This window comes from Crotalus tigris, unplaced genomic scaffold (assembly GCF_016545835.1).
Source record: "Crotalus tigris isolate CLP2741 ecotype Arizona unplaced genomic scaffold, ASM1654583v1 scf7180000024277.1505481, whole genome shotgun sequence".
In the NCBI taxonomy this organism is placed as follows: Eukaryota; Metazoa; Chordata; class Lepidosauria; order Squamata; family Viperidae; genus Crotalus; species Crotalus tigris.
In genome coordinates, this window is record NW_024100449.1 from 850979 (window position 1) to 867855 (window position 16877).

At 41.6% G+C, this 16877-nt stretch overlaps 1 protein-coding gene across 1 annotated transcript in view; it reads left to right on the forward strand.

Moving 5' to 3' along the window:
• The first annotated feature begins 744 nt into the window (after positions 1–744).
• Positions 745–16877, forward strand: part of XKR6 (XK related 6) — a 168388-nt gene continuing 152255 nt past the window's right edge. Inside the window, exon 1 of the mRNA XM_039323535.1 lies at positions 745–1466. Coding sequence (XP_039179469.1) covers positions 745–1466 — 722 coding nt within the window. The remainder of the gene's footprint in view (positions 1467–16877) is intronic.

The window sequence follows — 16877 nt, forward strand, 5'->3', positions numbered from 1 at the left end:
GGATGGAGGCTAAAAAGCGGACGCGGGGCTATGTGCAGGTGGAAGGGAAGTGGAAGCCAGTTAGTAGAGGCTATGCTTGCAGGAAGCCTCCAGTTCGGTAGATTCCGAGCTGAACCAGCGCCTGTGTAAGCTGGAGAGGGCGTTCGGGAAGAGGTGGGGGTGGGGGGGATGAGCCGGGGATGCTGGACCTTGGCAGGGGGAGACCGGGTCGATCTGGTCCAAGCCAGCCAGGCAGGCAGGCGAGGGTGTCCCCCCTCCTCCCCCAATGCCAGCCGCGGTGGCGTGGGCGGACGTGCGGGGTGGTCTCCTTCTCCTTCCCCCTCAGTGGAGCGCTGGTTCTTCCCCGGCGCTGGCACTAGGGGTCCCCCAGCCCCATCCTTCCTGTGCGGCGGCGGCGGCGGCGGCTGCTGCTGCTTGCGGGTCTGGAAGGAGGAGGAGGAGGGAATGGGGGCCCCGGTTGGTCTTTAGCGCCTCCCTCCTCTCCCGGAAGCGGAGGGGAAAGGAGGAGGAGGAGGAGGCGGCGGTGGGTGGTGGGGAGGGCATCCCGAGCCCTGCGGCCGGAGGGGCCCGGGTGGAGGGCGGGAGGAGGGCGGGCGGGAGGAGGGCAGGCAAGAAGGAAGGGAGGACGGACGGGAGGGCGGCGGGAAGCGGGCTGCCGGGCCGGGCAGCAAGGGGGGAGCCTGGTGGTGGCGGTGGCGGTGGTGGTGGTGGCGGCGGCGGCGGCGGCGGCAGGCGGCGGAGGTGATGGCGGCCAAGTCGGACGGCAGCGGCTTCTCGCAGCTGCACAACCTGGACGACCTCCCGCACCATCATCCGCACCACGCCGCCGCAGCCGCGGCCGGCCCGGGCGGCTGCGGCGGCGCGGGGGACGAGGCCGGGGGCAGCAGCTCCATGCACATTTGCCATTGCTGCAACACGTCATCGTGCTATTGGGGCTGCCGGAGCGCCTGCCTACGAAGCTTGCTGGGCCGGGCCGGGGGGTCGGCCTCGGGGGGCCCGGGAGGCGGCACGGACCCGCTGGAGCCGGCCGACGGGCAGCCGCCCTCGCCCTCGGCGGCGGTGGTGGCGCTGGCGGTGGAGCGGCCGTGGCTGGACTGTCTGTGGATCGTGCTGGCGCTCCTGGTGCTGTTGGGCGATGTGGGCACCGACCTCTGGCTGGCCCTGGACCACTACGGCCGGCGGGACTACCTGTGGTGTGGCCTGACGCTGGCCTTCGTCCTCCTGCCTTCGGTCTTGGTGCAAATCCTCAGCTTCCGATGGTTCGTGCAAGACTACACCGGCGGAGGCCTGGGGGCCGTGCAGGGCCTCACCAGCCGCGGCCCTCCCATGATGGGCTCGGTCGGAGGGGGCCGACGGGCTGGCCCGGGACATCACGCCGCCCCTCCCGGCGCACAGCGCCTCTGCAGGCTTTCCGTCTGGATCTGGCAGACTGTTATCCACCTGCTGCAGATGGGACAGGTCTGGAGGTAAGGCGGGAGGGGCAGGAAGGCAGGGAGAGCGAGAAATCAGGCGGCGGGGGGGGGAGGGCTGCCTGCAAGCGATGAAAGGGGTACGGAGGTCTAGGGCCCTGTCGCGCCCCAGGCGGTGGAAGGGTGACCTCCAAGACTGGCTGAGTACACTCAAGAAATGCATGGCTGCTAGAAAGGTGCAAGGCCCCGTCCCCAATTTGCAATGACGAATTGTAAGTGTGGCTACCGGGCGGGGAGATGCCTCCTTTTTCTAGATTGGGGGGGGGGAGAAAGTCTGCGCTCATTTCCCCTACAGAGATTTTGCGGAGGGAGAGGGAGATCGGTGGCAAGGCGAATCGAATCGTTCCAGATGTCCTGTGAGGGAGGATGATTCCTTGGAGAGTGGTCTCTCTCCAGAAAGACTAAATGCATATGCAGGAATGGTCAGGGAGGGGGAGAAGAAGGCTTCCAGTCTCCCAAATCTCAGGCAGAGCTAGGCAATCTCATATTCTTATTCAAAAGCTTATGCCAAGTGACGTAAGGGAATGCTCAGTTGCGTGAAGCAAAGAGCCAGCCACTGAGGCCAAGACAGGATTGCTCTTAAAATCTGGTATGTTGGGGGAGCAGCATTGCATGTGTATGCTTTCTGTTCACACACTGAAGAAATAGAACAATTTAGTGCAATCTGGAGCTCTTTGGATTTATTGGACTTCATCCTCATAATTCTCAGAGAACTTGGACTTACTGGATGATATCTCTGTGTGTGTCTCTCTCTCTCTCTCTCTCTCTCTCTCTCTCTCTCTCTCTCTCTCTCTCTCTCTCTCTCTCCCTCCCTCCCTCCCTCCCTCCCTCCCTCCCTCCGTGTGTGTGTGTGTGTGTGTGTGTGTGTGTGTGTGTGTGTGTGTGTCTGTGAAAGAGAGAGGAGGTGGAGATGTAATCCAATAGTCTGGGTTAGGGAAGTCTCAAATAGAGAGGAACAACTTGTAGTCACTTCCAAGAATGCAGTTGTATTATCCCTGTTTTGGTAAAGAAAACATAAACACATACATATGCACAAGCCAGCCAACAGGATGCTGCAGAAAAAAAGGGAGCTTTCTTGGAGAGGTTTGCCCATTCTGATCTTGTCTACTCTCCTAGGAAACTAATAAGATCATCTCTCAGAATGAACCATGCAGTTGGGACATTTCACGAAGAAACAGTAGTATGCTCTTGTACAGTGTTTTTAGGTCCTAAAATATTTTTCATCCCTGTGGAAAACCTGAAGTCACTCCCTCAAAGCAATCCTGTGGTCAGAATGCCCTTAAATTATTATGGAGAAAAGAAATTTCAATCTGGAATAATTGAGATGCTCAAAGCATAGTCAAAAAGAAATCACAACACTGAGATATTGGCCGAGGCTTACATTTTAATCAGAAAAGATGGTCTGGTTATCCTCTAAAATAGATTTGGTTCATCTTGTACCTTCCAGATGTCCTGGACTCCCCTTCTAATTAGAGTAGCTTTTTCCAGCCTGGTATCTCTAGATGTTTTGCTTACTCTTTACTACGTTCTAAAATTGTTCTGCTAAAAATGAATATGAGGTAGAAAATCTGAATGTTCTCCAGACTCTGGGATGACAAGATAACATAGAATATAATGCATTAGGAGAATATAATCTTAAATCCTTTATAATTGAAAAATTTAACATCCTACATTTTTTTCCTTATATGATCAAGGGAGTTCTCCTAGGACTACATCTCCTAGGACAATAATGTTTAATTCTGGATCACCTTTAACTGAAATGTGCATTTGGGACCAGATCTTACCTTTTTAAATTGTAGGCACACATGTCCCAATACTGATGTAAACTGAGATAAGACCGAGACCTAGTGATGTTCTCCAGACTGGTGTCCTTCAGACATGCTAGGACTGGAACTGCCAAGATGCCTAGGAGTTGTAATCCCAACATGCATGGAAGGCATTATATAGGAGAAGTTACCACATTAAATTGAGCTGTTGACAATCAATAATCCTAGAGTATGTTGGAGAAAAGCAAGTTCTCTTTTTCTTGCTCTATCAAAAAGAGCATGAGATGAGATGAGAATGCAAACTTCCTTCCTTCCTTCCTTCCTTCCTTCCTTCCTTCCTTCCTTCCTTCCTGAGAAGAAGCCCCCATTGAACACAATCTGATTTGTAGTCACTGAATAAATGAGCACAGTAGATAAGGATACACAGGATTTTTCATTGTAGAAGACAATTCTAGACCCTGATACTGAAAGACAGGGATAGAAAGAGAAGATGTAGACATGTATTTGCACTTCTAAAAATAAAAATGAAGAGTAATAAGTGGGGTGGTGGTAGGGGCAGTCTTCCTCAAAAGAATCCATAAAACCTGAGGTGGCTAAATTAATTTTCTAACCTAATATAGGACCAAGTGAAAAGCAATGACTTCCACAACATAACAATGGATAACAAAGTAGAGCCACTGATGAACTTGTTTCCCCAAAATAGTTTTGTTTAATGACAGAAGAATGTTTTTTCATCTGCTCTACATACAGGACTGGCAAAAATAATGGCTTAGGGTTGGGTCAAATAAACAAGATTTATGCATCATTTCCCCCATATATATCAGGTGATGGTCAGGTTGTACCTATGAGACAACTGTCCTGTTTAAATTGATTAGATATATTGTGAAGATGACATTAGACTCCCTCCTCCCTTCTCTTCCACCCAGGCTTCCTGAAGGTAGAATATTGAAAAGAAGGTCAATGCCCATGCCTGGCAGAGGGGGAGCTCTAGAATAACTCTGGTTTCTTTTTCAAGAGAGGAACTATGGGAAAAGATGCAGAAGGTGTCCTGGAGAGACCTTTGCTAAGAGAGGAAACCTTTGCAGAAAAAAGGCAGCTGGGAGAGCCTTTAGCTGCCTCTGAATCTGCTCGATCTGCATGTATGTGCACCTCTAAACATGCACACATGTGCATAGACCATCCAAAACATTTTGCAAAAAGGGTTCACAGCAGGATACCAAAATGAACGAGTATTTTACTTAAGTTGATGTGAAGCCATCAAAGTGCATAAGATGCCTTGGGGATGGCATCAATCCAAAGAGTGGATTGGCTTATATAAGCTAATCAAACAGGATTAAAAAAAGTTTGAGAAAGGAAAGGATTTTAAAAGGATTTAAAATCTCCTTTTGAAGATAGAAATGTGTATGTGTGTGTTTATGCAATGTGCATGTACCCTTGTACATGTATGAATATGCTTATATATATATGAAACTAGCAACAGGAATAAACTGGATCTTTGCAATATGATGGGATTGGTGTTGTATGTGTGTGTGTGGGGGGGGGAGAAATTAAATGGAGTGTGAAGAGAGATATTCACTTAATGATGACCCTTTTCAGTGAAATCATGAGGGTAAAACAGGCCAGGTGGGGTTAAACTGCACATGAGTTGGACCAATTTTCTTCCTCTGAAGACGGGGAGGGAGGAAAGGCATTGCTTTGATGAAAGATGATGTTCAAATGAGTTGGAAGGGTTAAAGCAGTTCCTGAGGAATTTGCTTTGAACCAATTTAAAATGGAGGCAACCAATATGAGTAGCTGGGGGGGGTGTAAAATCAGCTTGATGCTGGTGGGGAAAAATATTCAAGAAAAAAATTGAGATATACAGGAAAGATCAGGGAGGGGGGAATAAGGGGAAGAAAACACCCGCCTAAGCATGTGTGGGTAGCTTGTATGAAACTGCAACCTGGGAAATACGCCGGTGAAGTCATACACTGCAACAGAATAAATTTCTTGCTTTTTCAAAATGTCATTTGCACTGCTTTATGGCAGGCGGTCTCCTCTCCCCCCCCCTCTCTCTCCTCCCTCCCTCTCCCTCTTGCATGTTCTAGCACAGAACAGGATGTATGCAAGCAGGGCAAGGTTGTAACAAGAGATTTCAGTTTTGCCTGTACCATGAAAGATGGATTTGTGCCCAAATCATTTCTCTCCCTCCTTTCCATATACATCCAAGTATCAGCCATATAAGCTGAGGCAGCTGTTAGAGGGAAATGCATGTGTGCCTGGCAATTTACCCATCTCTTTTGGCAGCTGTGTATTGAGATGAGAATTAGAGTGTATTTTCTAAGGGTGGGGGGGGGGTTCTTATACTCACTCTATCACTAAATAAACATATCCGACATACTGGAAGATGCTGAATCATTGGGAAAAGTGGTCTTGGAATGGAAAGAAGCAACTGATTGTATTTGAGAAATAAAACTGCACACATCTTATTCTGCCAAAACAGAAAAAAGGTAGGGTCTCACTTAACCCTTGGCCATTTTTGAAGCTCTAAATGTTCTTTGGAGCCAAAGAAAGAGCTTTGCCAAATCTTGCTCTCTGTAATGAGGCTTTGTATTTAAAATTGGAATATGTCAAACATTTCCTTAAGGATTAAAGCAGAAACATCTGTTCGGGGGGCCTCACACAGCTGTCAAAAGCCTATTGAACAAATACTTAATCACCAACAACCTTTTGTGAGAGTCATTTAATATATTCTTCTTAAATAAATAAATAAATAAATAAATAAATAAATGACACTGTTCCTCTTGCTGCTATGGCCGTCATTTGAATTAGTCCTGAATGCTATGGTGGATTAATCCAGCAAGACAGCATGCCAGAAGCTGAAATATTGCTTGTTGGACTGGTGAAATGTTTACGTTTGGAAGGATTTATTGGAAGGGGGAAGTAACTCACTGTAAAATGGCCCATATCAAGTTGGCTTCCTTTCATAAGAATGGACATAGATGTGGCTCTTATAGTAAGACATTTATGGAATATGTCCTCTGGTCTGTAAAGTTTTTTTGAAAAGGAATAATTTAGAACTGGGGTGTTAAACTCGCAACGTCACGTGACGTGTTACAACGTATTGTGACTTTTTTTGCCATTGCCAGCAATGGAGTGGGCGCGGTTTCACTATGATGCATCTGGCCCATGGGCCAGCAGTTTGACACCCCTGATTTAGAAGAAAGAACAAAAAAAACGAAGTATGTAATAGTGGTCCTACCAGGTGGTAATATTTAGCTGATTTTGACTGATCTCAAAAGCTAAACAGAGTAAGACCTTATTAATCCTTGGATGGAAAACCATAATACCAGGCTTCTAGGCTAGAAGTTGAAAAATATCTTGGAATAAAACAGTGGCAAACCATATACTGTTGTCACAAAAAATTAATTGGATACATCTATTTAGTTCCCAGGGTCAAGTTTGCTCAAAGGTGTCCTTACCTAAATGATGCTAGAGAAAAACTAATGGAACCTTCCAATTTGACCTTGGTTTATTTACTGTTTCAGCAAATGCAAAAAAATATAGCAGAATAGTACTGGAAATTTTTCCTATTCCTGACGCTGATAAGTTAATTGCATGAGGCCAAGGAAAGACCTAGGTAAAAAAAGATAGGCTTTGCACAACATGCCATACAAGGCTAAAATTAGATTGGATAATTTGTATTTCAACATATTATGGGAATTCAACTATTGTTTTATAATGCTATGTAAACCAAACCATCATGTAAAGTCATAATAAAGTTTATTTAGGTACAAAATGCACACACAGCAATTCTGAGCATTAAATCCAGCTGAATATTTCTCACTATAGTTGAAGCATTGTGACTGCTTAGTTTTGGCAAGTAATTTCATTTGGAGTGGAGTGGACAAATTTATGCAAATAAAAAGATCTTGGCTTCAGATCAGACAGTGTCTGGAGAAATTTGAGAATAATTACATTTTATTTTGTGATGCTAACCCTGATTGGACAAAGTGATTTTTCATAATTTTGTCAACTACTTGATTTAGTTAAACTTTTTTTTAAGGTTCTTGGGCAACTACTAGATGGCAGCAAAGATTGGGATGTTGTGCATCTCAGATAATCCTAGTGAATAAGATTCAGAAATGAGATCTGAATGATGCTGTAATTCAGGTGTGTCTGAGACATGCAACCACTTGACACTACATCTAGCAGTCTACTTATTGGAAGAGTTCAGCTGACTTTGGATGAAGTAATGGAAAGAGACAGGATGTCAACCCTGGCCCATGATGATCCTGTTGAACTTGATGGGCTGTAGTTTCCCCTCTATCCCTATGATTTTATCATTTTGCTTCAATCCCAAGGACATGTTTTGGTCATCAGCAACTGTTTCAAATAATCATATGCAAGTTTTTGCAGTTTTGTGTCCTGCTTCTCTGAGGCAACTTTCCCTTAATAAATAGGACTTTGTATATTTATACATTGACTAGAAATATTTTAGTTACAAGTAGTAACTTTTCCCAGCTTTTCCATGAAATCCTGGGATCATTTGCATAAATTTCAGCTTCTTTGTCAGTGAGTTACAGCCAATTTCAAATCTAAGAAGTATATATTGAATCGAATCATCTCAGTGTTGCATAAAAAAATGTAGTGCTTTCCTAGGTTGATAATCTCCAAATACATTGGGCTATAACTTCCATCATTTCCAGGGAACATGAACGTATGGATGTGGCTCCAAAATTTACAAGATACCATATGAATGAAGATCAAACCAAATACAGTTGAAATAGAAGTCTTTCCCACCCTGAGATGGAATGCTACTACCTAAATCTGAGATCTTTTGCTTACAGACACAAGTTCAGCTACAGAACACAGAACTATGACTACAATTCTTGATTCAACTGGCTTTTACTTTTCAAAAGAAGCTTTCTGGTTTTTTGTAATGCTGGAAGGGTTGTTTTTTTTAAATCCTATAGTGGAGTACTCGGAAGATATGTTGCCTATCTTACTTGTGTACCTGATTCAAGTATGTTAAAAATAGATAGGAGAAACCCATCCAAATACTTCAGGCATTTTGTAAATGAGTGCTCCAAAGTCTAGACAAAGATGGAATTATAAGGGATCACAAGGGAAATTCTACTTATTTTTTCTAGATTATGAGATAATTGGAATATCTACTTCTTGCTTATTGACATTTACTTGTTGAGACTAAAAACTCTTTGGATTTTCAGCACCTCTGTGAAGGTTCCCCAGTTTGAGATAGAAGTAGGAGGAGGAAGTTACTGCAGAGTTAAGAGAACACCATGGCCAATTACATGAAGTGAAATAAAGCAAGAGAGTGTATGCATGAATGAATGTACATATGCTGCTTTGGGTCTTGTTGATACACAGGTAGTAACTTGGGGAGCAATTTTGTCAGCATACTTTCCAAAGGAGCAGGCCCACTGGATGAGTCATTTTCCTTTCTGAGATAAAGAAAATATTTCTTCTCCTTCTGCTTGGATTAATTCTGTGTACAAAAAGTGATCAAACCAACATTGCTTTTACTTCAACATGGGAAAACAATCTCCATTATATCTTTAGAAAAAGAAGGTTGGTTTGGAGTACCCAAGACTGGTGATATGACAAGGCTACTCAGTTCTGCAGTGCATCCCTACCATGGCACTCTTCTCAGTGTTTGCCTCTAGTTGCAGTGCTGCATTCTGTCTTAGCTTTCGGAATGGGACAACTCACCACAGCCAACTTGCAGTGGGACAACTCACTGCAAGACAATTCAACAAATACAAAAGTTAAATTAATGTTGACAAAACCATAGACAATGATAATAAAATAAAGAAAGTCAATCCAGAATACAAGTGTTAGAATAATTTTGACAAAAACGTGGTCACCAATAATAAAGGTAACTGAATGAAACAATACAGCATTGTTGTCCCGCGGTGCGTTGTCCCACAGTAAGTTGGCCATGGTGAGTTGTTCCGTGCTGAGTTGTCCTAGACCCGTTTATTTAGGGCCAATCTTGTTCAGCAGTAAACCACAGCAAGCTGATATGGTGTAGCTAAATCAAAATGAAGTAGATAATGTTGAGCCAGAACTAGAAAAGTTAAGGCAAACTAACAGACAGCATAGGGGACAAAAAAAGGATCAGTCATAAGAGCAGAAGGCAAAGGACTCAGCCCAGAATCACTTTGAATGGCATTAAATTAGGAAAACAAAAAATAAGCATGAATAAGTTCTTCTAGCAAAGGACTTCTAACAGGTGATAGGATTGGCCTGTCAGCAGCTTTTCTCTACTTTCTTTTTAGAAAGCTGCTGGGAAGTTAGAGCCAAAGATAGCACAAATGATCAAGGAAATGTAGGTCTGAATTCTGCGTTTAGAGAAGTTTACTAAGGTAAAGGATGGCCAGCTGCCACCACAGAGCTGTATGAGTGGCCTAACCTCTCTCTTTATAGAGAAGGGGAGCATCAAGAGATATAGTGGGCGAGCAAGGTAGGGACGTGCCAGAAATATAAATAAAAGAAATCTTCCTCTTTTCTGCATGCTTGGGAGTTTAAGAGTTTTGAGTGATACTAATATTTGGCCTACTCAAGGATTCATAGTAACATTTTAGATGCTTCAGTATCAGCCTGCTAAGAAACTGTATACTCAATTGCTGGCAGTCGGGCGCTGAAATTCAGCTGCATGGTTATGGCAGCATCTTGGGACTTCAGCAAAGGGATTTGTGACCAGGTACAACTTTAGGAAATTGGATTGCCCACTTTTGAAATGAAAGATGAGCGTAACAGTTTCTTATAAGCAATAAGCAGTACAGGTAGTCCTCGGCTTACAATGGTTTGTTTAGTGACTGTCCAAAGTTACAGTGGTACCAAAATAAAAAGACTTATGACCATTTTTCATGCTTATAATCATTGCAGCATCCCCCAGAGTCATGTGATCAAAATTCAGATGCTTGGCAACTGACTCATATTTATGACAGTTGCAGTCTCCCGGGGTCACCTTTTGCAACCTTCTTACAAGTCAAGTCAATGGAGAGCCCAGGTTTACTTAACAACCATGTTACTAACTTAACAACTGTAATGATTCACTTAACAACTGTGGCAAGAAAGGTCATAAAATAGGGCAAAACCTATTTAACAACTGTCTCATTTAGCAACAGAAATTGGGGTGGTAAGTCAAGGACTATCTTTAATGTGTTTGGGCTTTGTGTGATTTTAGTTGCCATCCTCCATTTATTTGCTCAAAAGTGAACATGTCACATATTGGACAGTTAAGGATGAGACCAAAAAACTCCTTCTTTGTTGAGTATAATTTTGCTTAAGCTGTACCCACAGTGGGCTAGTGGGTCATAATTTGCTTCTGGAAAATGTAAAAAGTTTAGCTAGGAACCAAGATTATATAATGTAATCCTTGTTGGAAAATGATTGCATTGTGGGATATCTGGAGATAGATTCCTAGTTATTATTGTGGTGCAAAACACTGGAAACAATTGTACAAGCTCATGTTCAAAAACTGTAAAGTTCTTATATGCACCCATTTTATGTGCTTAAATCCAGCTTCAAATTGAAATTAGGTTCATGTGTTGATTCTGTTTTATTGTCTCTTACCAGTTATTTACATGCAGGAGTAAATAATTTATCTATACTTTAAATGTGGGCAAACAGAAACTTGTACAGTTTTTCAGTTGCCTTTTCCCATAAACTGTTTCTTCCTTGTTGACAAATGTGCAGAAAGATTTATAAAGTCTAGTGGTACTTTTTCATGCAGTGCAATATTAACTTGTGGAACTCTCCATTGCAAGATGTTTATGGCCACAAATATGAGCTTAAAGTAGAGCATTTATGGAGATTAAATGAATCTTCATGTTCTAATGCAGTTTACCTCTGAACAGAAGCCATTGCTTTGGCTTCCAAACCAATTTTTGTGCCTCTCAGTGATGATGAGATTCTGCACGTTCACTCTGATTCAGCAGAAATTTTCTAATATAGGATTAGTTTGCAAATAATTAACAGGTTTATTTAGGCAGATGAAATTAAAATGCATCAGTACATTATGCAGTATTCCAAACTTTTCTGGACCTCTGTCTTTGCAAGTTTGCTTTCTGATCCAATAATGTTCATTGTATATGGAAATGTACACATATAAATGAAAAAAAAATCCATTATGGAGATTCATATTCAGCATGATCTACCTATAGATGAAGAGCAACTGAAGCATATATATGTATGGATGTAATTTTGTTAAAGAAACATAGAATTAATTATGAACTAAGCCAGGGGTCTTCAAATTTGGTCCTTTTATGACTTGTGGACTTCAGCTCCAAGAATTCCTCAGCCAGCGTGTCTGGGAGTTGAAGTCCACAAGTCATAAAGGGCCAAATTTGAAGACCCCTGAACTAAGCAATGGGGGAAGGAAGAAAATATTTTCTAAGAAACAAAGCTGAGCCCAATGTCTATGGAGATTCTTATCCAAGTCATCCAAGTCATGGTTGTCCCAAAGGTGCTTTTTCAAAAGACAACTGGACTTTCTTTGTTTTTCCTTGAAGACAGAGAGGAAGGGATACAACACTACCTATCTTCTGTTTGCAACACAGTCCTTTCAGCAGTTCCAAGAAGGTTCCACACCCATTTGAAGTATTCAGATGACCGTGAGGGCACCGATAAATCTCCAAGTGGCCTCAACAACTCTCAGGGAGAATGCCCACCACCAGATGGCTACAAGGAATATAAATCCTTCCCCTGTCCCCCATTCAGACAGAAATGAAGATGCTTCTTGGATGAGAAGCAAAACATCTTCAAGGGAAAAAAAAGAAAGTCCATTTGCCTTTTGAAAAAGTACCTTTGGGACAAAGCTGAGCCCAATCTCTCTATGGCTTTAGAGATAATTCAGGCCTTTCAACTGGTCCTGGGTGCAATTAGAATCCAGGGTAGATGAATCAGGATTACCGAAAATAAGACTGGGTTTTATATTAATTTTTGCTCTAAAAGATACATTAGGGCTTATTTTCCGGTTAGGTCTTATTTTTGGGGAAATACGGTGATAAATGTGTCTGTCTGGCTGACAATCTTAACTGGGGCTTATTTTTGGGATGGGATTTATATTACAAGTATCCTGAAAAATCATGCTAGGATTTATTTTCTGGTTGAGTCTTATTTTCGGGAAAACACGGTAGTACAATGTGCTTTCCCTTAGTAATCCTTGTCAATTGATGACTTGTAACAATTGGTGCTTCAAGAAGAATATGGAAATGGACATGTCGCTGTAATCCAGTTGATATAAATTCAATTTGGGAATGTCCATTTGTCCAGGTTAAATGTTGTCCTATATGGCTAAATCACGATGCTGTTTGATGGCTATAATGAGATTGGGGGAAGGTGAATGAAGCATTATAAAAAGTTTTTGAAATAGATTTGAAGAGGGTGAATAAGGAAAAGTGATTCTTTCTTAAAATGGAACAGCATATTCTTAAAATGCTGCTATGGCAGAACCAAATAAATATTTGTTCCCACTTCAAATCATCAACAAATATTTTCATAACTAAAAATTATGACAAGTATAAAATTTTCCTATATAGTATTTTTATGCATTCTTATGTAAATTTTAATAGTATACCAATGGACCAAGTAAGATGCATAATTAAACTGTAGAACTGCCAACAGTATGAATTGCTTTGGAAAATAATTAGGTTTCTTGGCCAGCTAGTTATTCATGGATGGCTACTAGCCATCGTTGGCAAAAATGCAACCTTCATATTGAGAGGTTTTGGCACTCTTACTGCCAGATGTTATTGATTAATGGGACAGTTGTCACTACCTGCACTTCCTATGAACTTTTGCCTTAGTTTTGCCTGCACTTCTTGGAGACAAAATTCTGAGTTGAGTGGACTACTAATTTTGCATGGAGAAGTCTTTTTTCAGAAATAGAATTTGGAGAAGCAATCACAGAACCTACTTGAATACTGTTTGTGTGCAGAGAACATTGTCTTTTAAAGTCTCTGTGTGGCTGTTTTGAAGCCTTTTTTGAACTTTTGACTCTGCAGGTGTGTACATAGAAGGCCTTTCCACTGGGACTGTTGCCACAGCAAAGTAGCTGCATTGAGTTTCAAGAGATTCAGCTCCTTGATGCTCTGAGCAACAGGTTCAGAAAAATGAACACTTAACCAGTTCTTAACAACAATACTACACTGGTATTCTCTGCTGGTGATCCTTTTAATCTTGGGATCAAATGGGAAATTTGACCAAATGGCTAAAAAGGTTTCCTTCCATCTGCATTGTTTGATATTAAACCCTTGAGTCCACACTGGATTTTTTAGCTAACTTAATTTATTTCACCATTGCCATGAGATTCAGACAGATTTTTTTTCCCCACTGGCTTAAAAAAATCAATTTGCATTGGAGGAGAAAAAGAATCTGGGTGTAACAGTGTCCTAGGTAGTAAATGCCAGGCAGTGTGCATAGCAAATCTTCCTCCAATTCTTTTTGTTTTTCCATCATAGAAATGGAACCCTATGAGATAGGACAGACTGAAAGTAAGTGGCTTTACTTACTTACAACTTAATTTAAATTTCATCTCTGTCAAATAAATCTAATATAGTTGTCCCATAAACTCCTATCCCATCCACTTTGGGGAATGTAGCTCCACCATATAAATAGGGTATCAAGTGTGGCCTTCAGGCTGATAAATGGTGTAATTTTCTGACTTTTAGTTTTAATAAGTGGTCTGAGGGTTGCTCTAACATCTGTTACCATTTTCCTTCAACAATTATATAGTAGTTTGTAAGGGATGAAAATGTTTTTCCAGAAGCATCTCAAAATGCTCCAGGATAGTATATTGCCTTGTACCATCATAGAAGACTATGTCAGTAATTATACCAGTAAAATGTGGTTGCCACAGTCATGTTTTAAGAGTTTCTTCCTTGGTACATTCCCAATCATTGCTTTAAGACTGGATTTACTAATTTGAATGTGTGAATGTGTGAGACATCTATCATGTGTAAATTCCTTACCAAGGATATCCAGGAACATGATCAGAATTTATAACATTAGGAGGAATAAATAACCTATTTACCTTGTTAACAATATCTAACATTCTTTGTTCAATGTACAGACATTTTTAGATTTTGTTGTGTTTAAGGTTCTTACTTCATTATCTCACTTGTTAAACTCACATGGTTAATATATAGCTGGGGTCGCACTTTCCTTTTTCAAAAAGTCCAGATATAGGACATTTATATCTCTGATATAAGGAAGATAGTGCAAAGAGAAACTGCCATTTATTTTAGTAAAAGAACCTGAATCATTTATGTATTTTATTTTTATTCACTTGAATTGCAACATGCCCTTTCCCTTCGAGTTCAAGCCTTTGTGCCTCTTGTCTGCATTTTATTTTCATACCAAGACTCTGCAATACGTTAAGTTGACAGATGATAGCTGACCTTCATAGTTGAACATGGGTTTCCCCAGTTCTTGTCCAGTCCTCTTGCAATTAGGCAGGACACCTGTAGTTTTTATTGTAATCTGGGTAACATGAATTAATCTTCGCGTTCATGAGAGATGTGTGATGTGATTTACATTTTAAGGCACAGCTTAGAGATGGCATCAAGATGCTGTATTACTTAACAGTATCTTCCAACTTCATGTTAATATATGGAGAGGTAATTTGCTTTGAAAAGAGAAAGTCCATGGTGAAATTAATGTTCAATAGCTTTGAAACTGCATTTTCTAAAAGCTTGTTTGCTGGTTTGCCTGTTTTGTATTTGAGCCTTGTTATGTGATGGGTGATCAATTGTATTTCGTTCTGATGAAGATAACAGCCAAAACTACAGGGAATGTGGTTACATTTAACCCAGATTATAGCATGACAGATTGACAGCATGACAGATTGGCCCAGGGCAGAGGCTATGTGAAATATAAAATCTGTTTAATCATACAGTAGATATGAAAAACGGAGTTTACAATCTTTTCCATAGAAGGCATGTGCTTAACTTAGTTTCAGCCTTTTCCTGTTGGCTAAATTGCCTGGCTGATATAAATGTCTCCCTTTGGTCAGTCTAGACTCCTGGCAACTTCATAGACAAATCCATGCAGTTTCCTTGGCAGCACTTTTGCATGTGGTTTGTCACTGCCTTCTTCCCAAGCCTGAGTAACTGGTTCAAAGTCACCCAGCTGGCTTCCTGCCTAAAGCAGGACTAGAACTCACTGTGTCTGGGCTTCTATTCCAATACTGTTAACCCCTACACAAACAGGCTCTCATGCTCATTTAATTCCTGTATCTGGGCAAACAGGCTGTAGCTGAGGGGTAATTGTTTGTTTCATGATTACATTTTCAAACAAAGCACAGAAATAAATCATATTAATATGACAATCTATTTATGCATTGTGCTAGGCCAGGATTTTGTTCCTACCATATGCTGAGTCATAACATAATCCAATTCCTAGGCAAAGCTTTGGAGTTTATAGGCATACTGAGAATTTTGAGAACACTTGAGAACTTTCACAAAATGATTGCCAAGGGAGAGAGCTTCTAATGTATTAAAAGGCTGTACTCACTATCCATTTACCAGAAAGCAAACTGATGGGACTAGTATTATCTCTAGCCTTCCTGCCCCCCATATAATCTTTCTTGTCACCCAGTTTACTTCTTTTACCCTTTCTGGTCAGATGTTATACCTATAGTACTGCATCATATTGTTTTTGAAGAAGGTTTATGGTGTTTCTTTGGGCCTAGAGGCATTCTTGATGAAGACACTTCAAAGCTCCTGCATCTGATACTATATCACCTTCTACCCTCATTTCATTTCCAAAAATATTAACAGAATTTTAAAAATATCATCAGAATAGAGCAGTGGGACAATGGTTCACAGAAATACAACAGTCTACCCCAGTTCAGATCTTTGTTCCTTCTAGCACCAAGCTTTCTATTTTGTCCTTCTAGAGCAGTATTCTCAAACTTGGCAACTTTAAGATGTATGGACCTCTATTTCCAGACATGGAGCTAGCTGGGGAATTTTGGGAGCTGAAGTCCACACATCATAAAGTTGCCCAGATTGAGAAATACTGTTCTAGATCATGAAGTCCAGTTTGCTGTGGATGCCAGGACATCTCAATCCAACTCACAAACTCTGTTGCTGGCTACTGCTGTTCTTCCCCTTTTTAAAGGCCAGCTGTAGTAGAAGGGGATACGTTAAAATTTCTCACCATTTTAGTTGTTGTATTTTTTTTTAAAGAGACAGAGGATCAGAGGATCCATTTTCAATAATGCAGAGCTGAATACCCAAGAAAAGCATGCTTCATATAAATGTAATCAGGTTATTTATGGATTTATCTCTCCCCAATTATCTCTACCCATCCGACCTGATCTGGCAGGAGTTGTAATGTTTTGGGTACCATTGGCTATGGAATACCATCAGAAGAAGTGCCCAGAAGGAGCTCCTGCCTTTTGGAACATCATTTGAGGTTAGATTAGCCTTGTTCCTGCTGAAAACTTGGTTTTATGCCCAAGCCTGAGACCCTAATTCAGTGCCCCCCCCTTTGGGCACAAGGGACCAGTTACATGGAGAGAGGTTTTTCCATGGACTGGAGGGGGCATGGTTTAGCTTGCAGCCTGAATCCCATGGATTGGGCTTTGCTTATTTACATGGTGCAGTTTCTGGCATGCTACAGCCTGGTA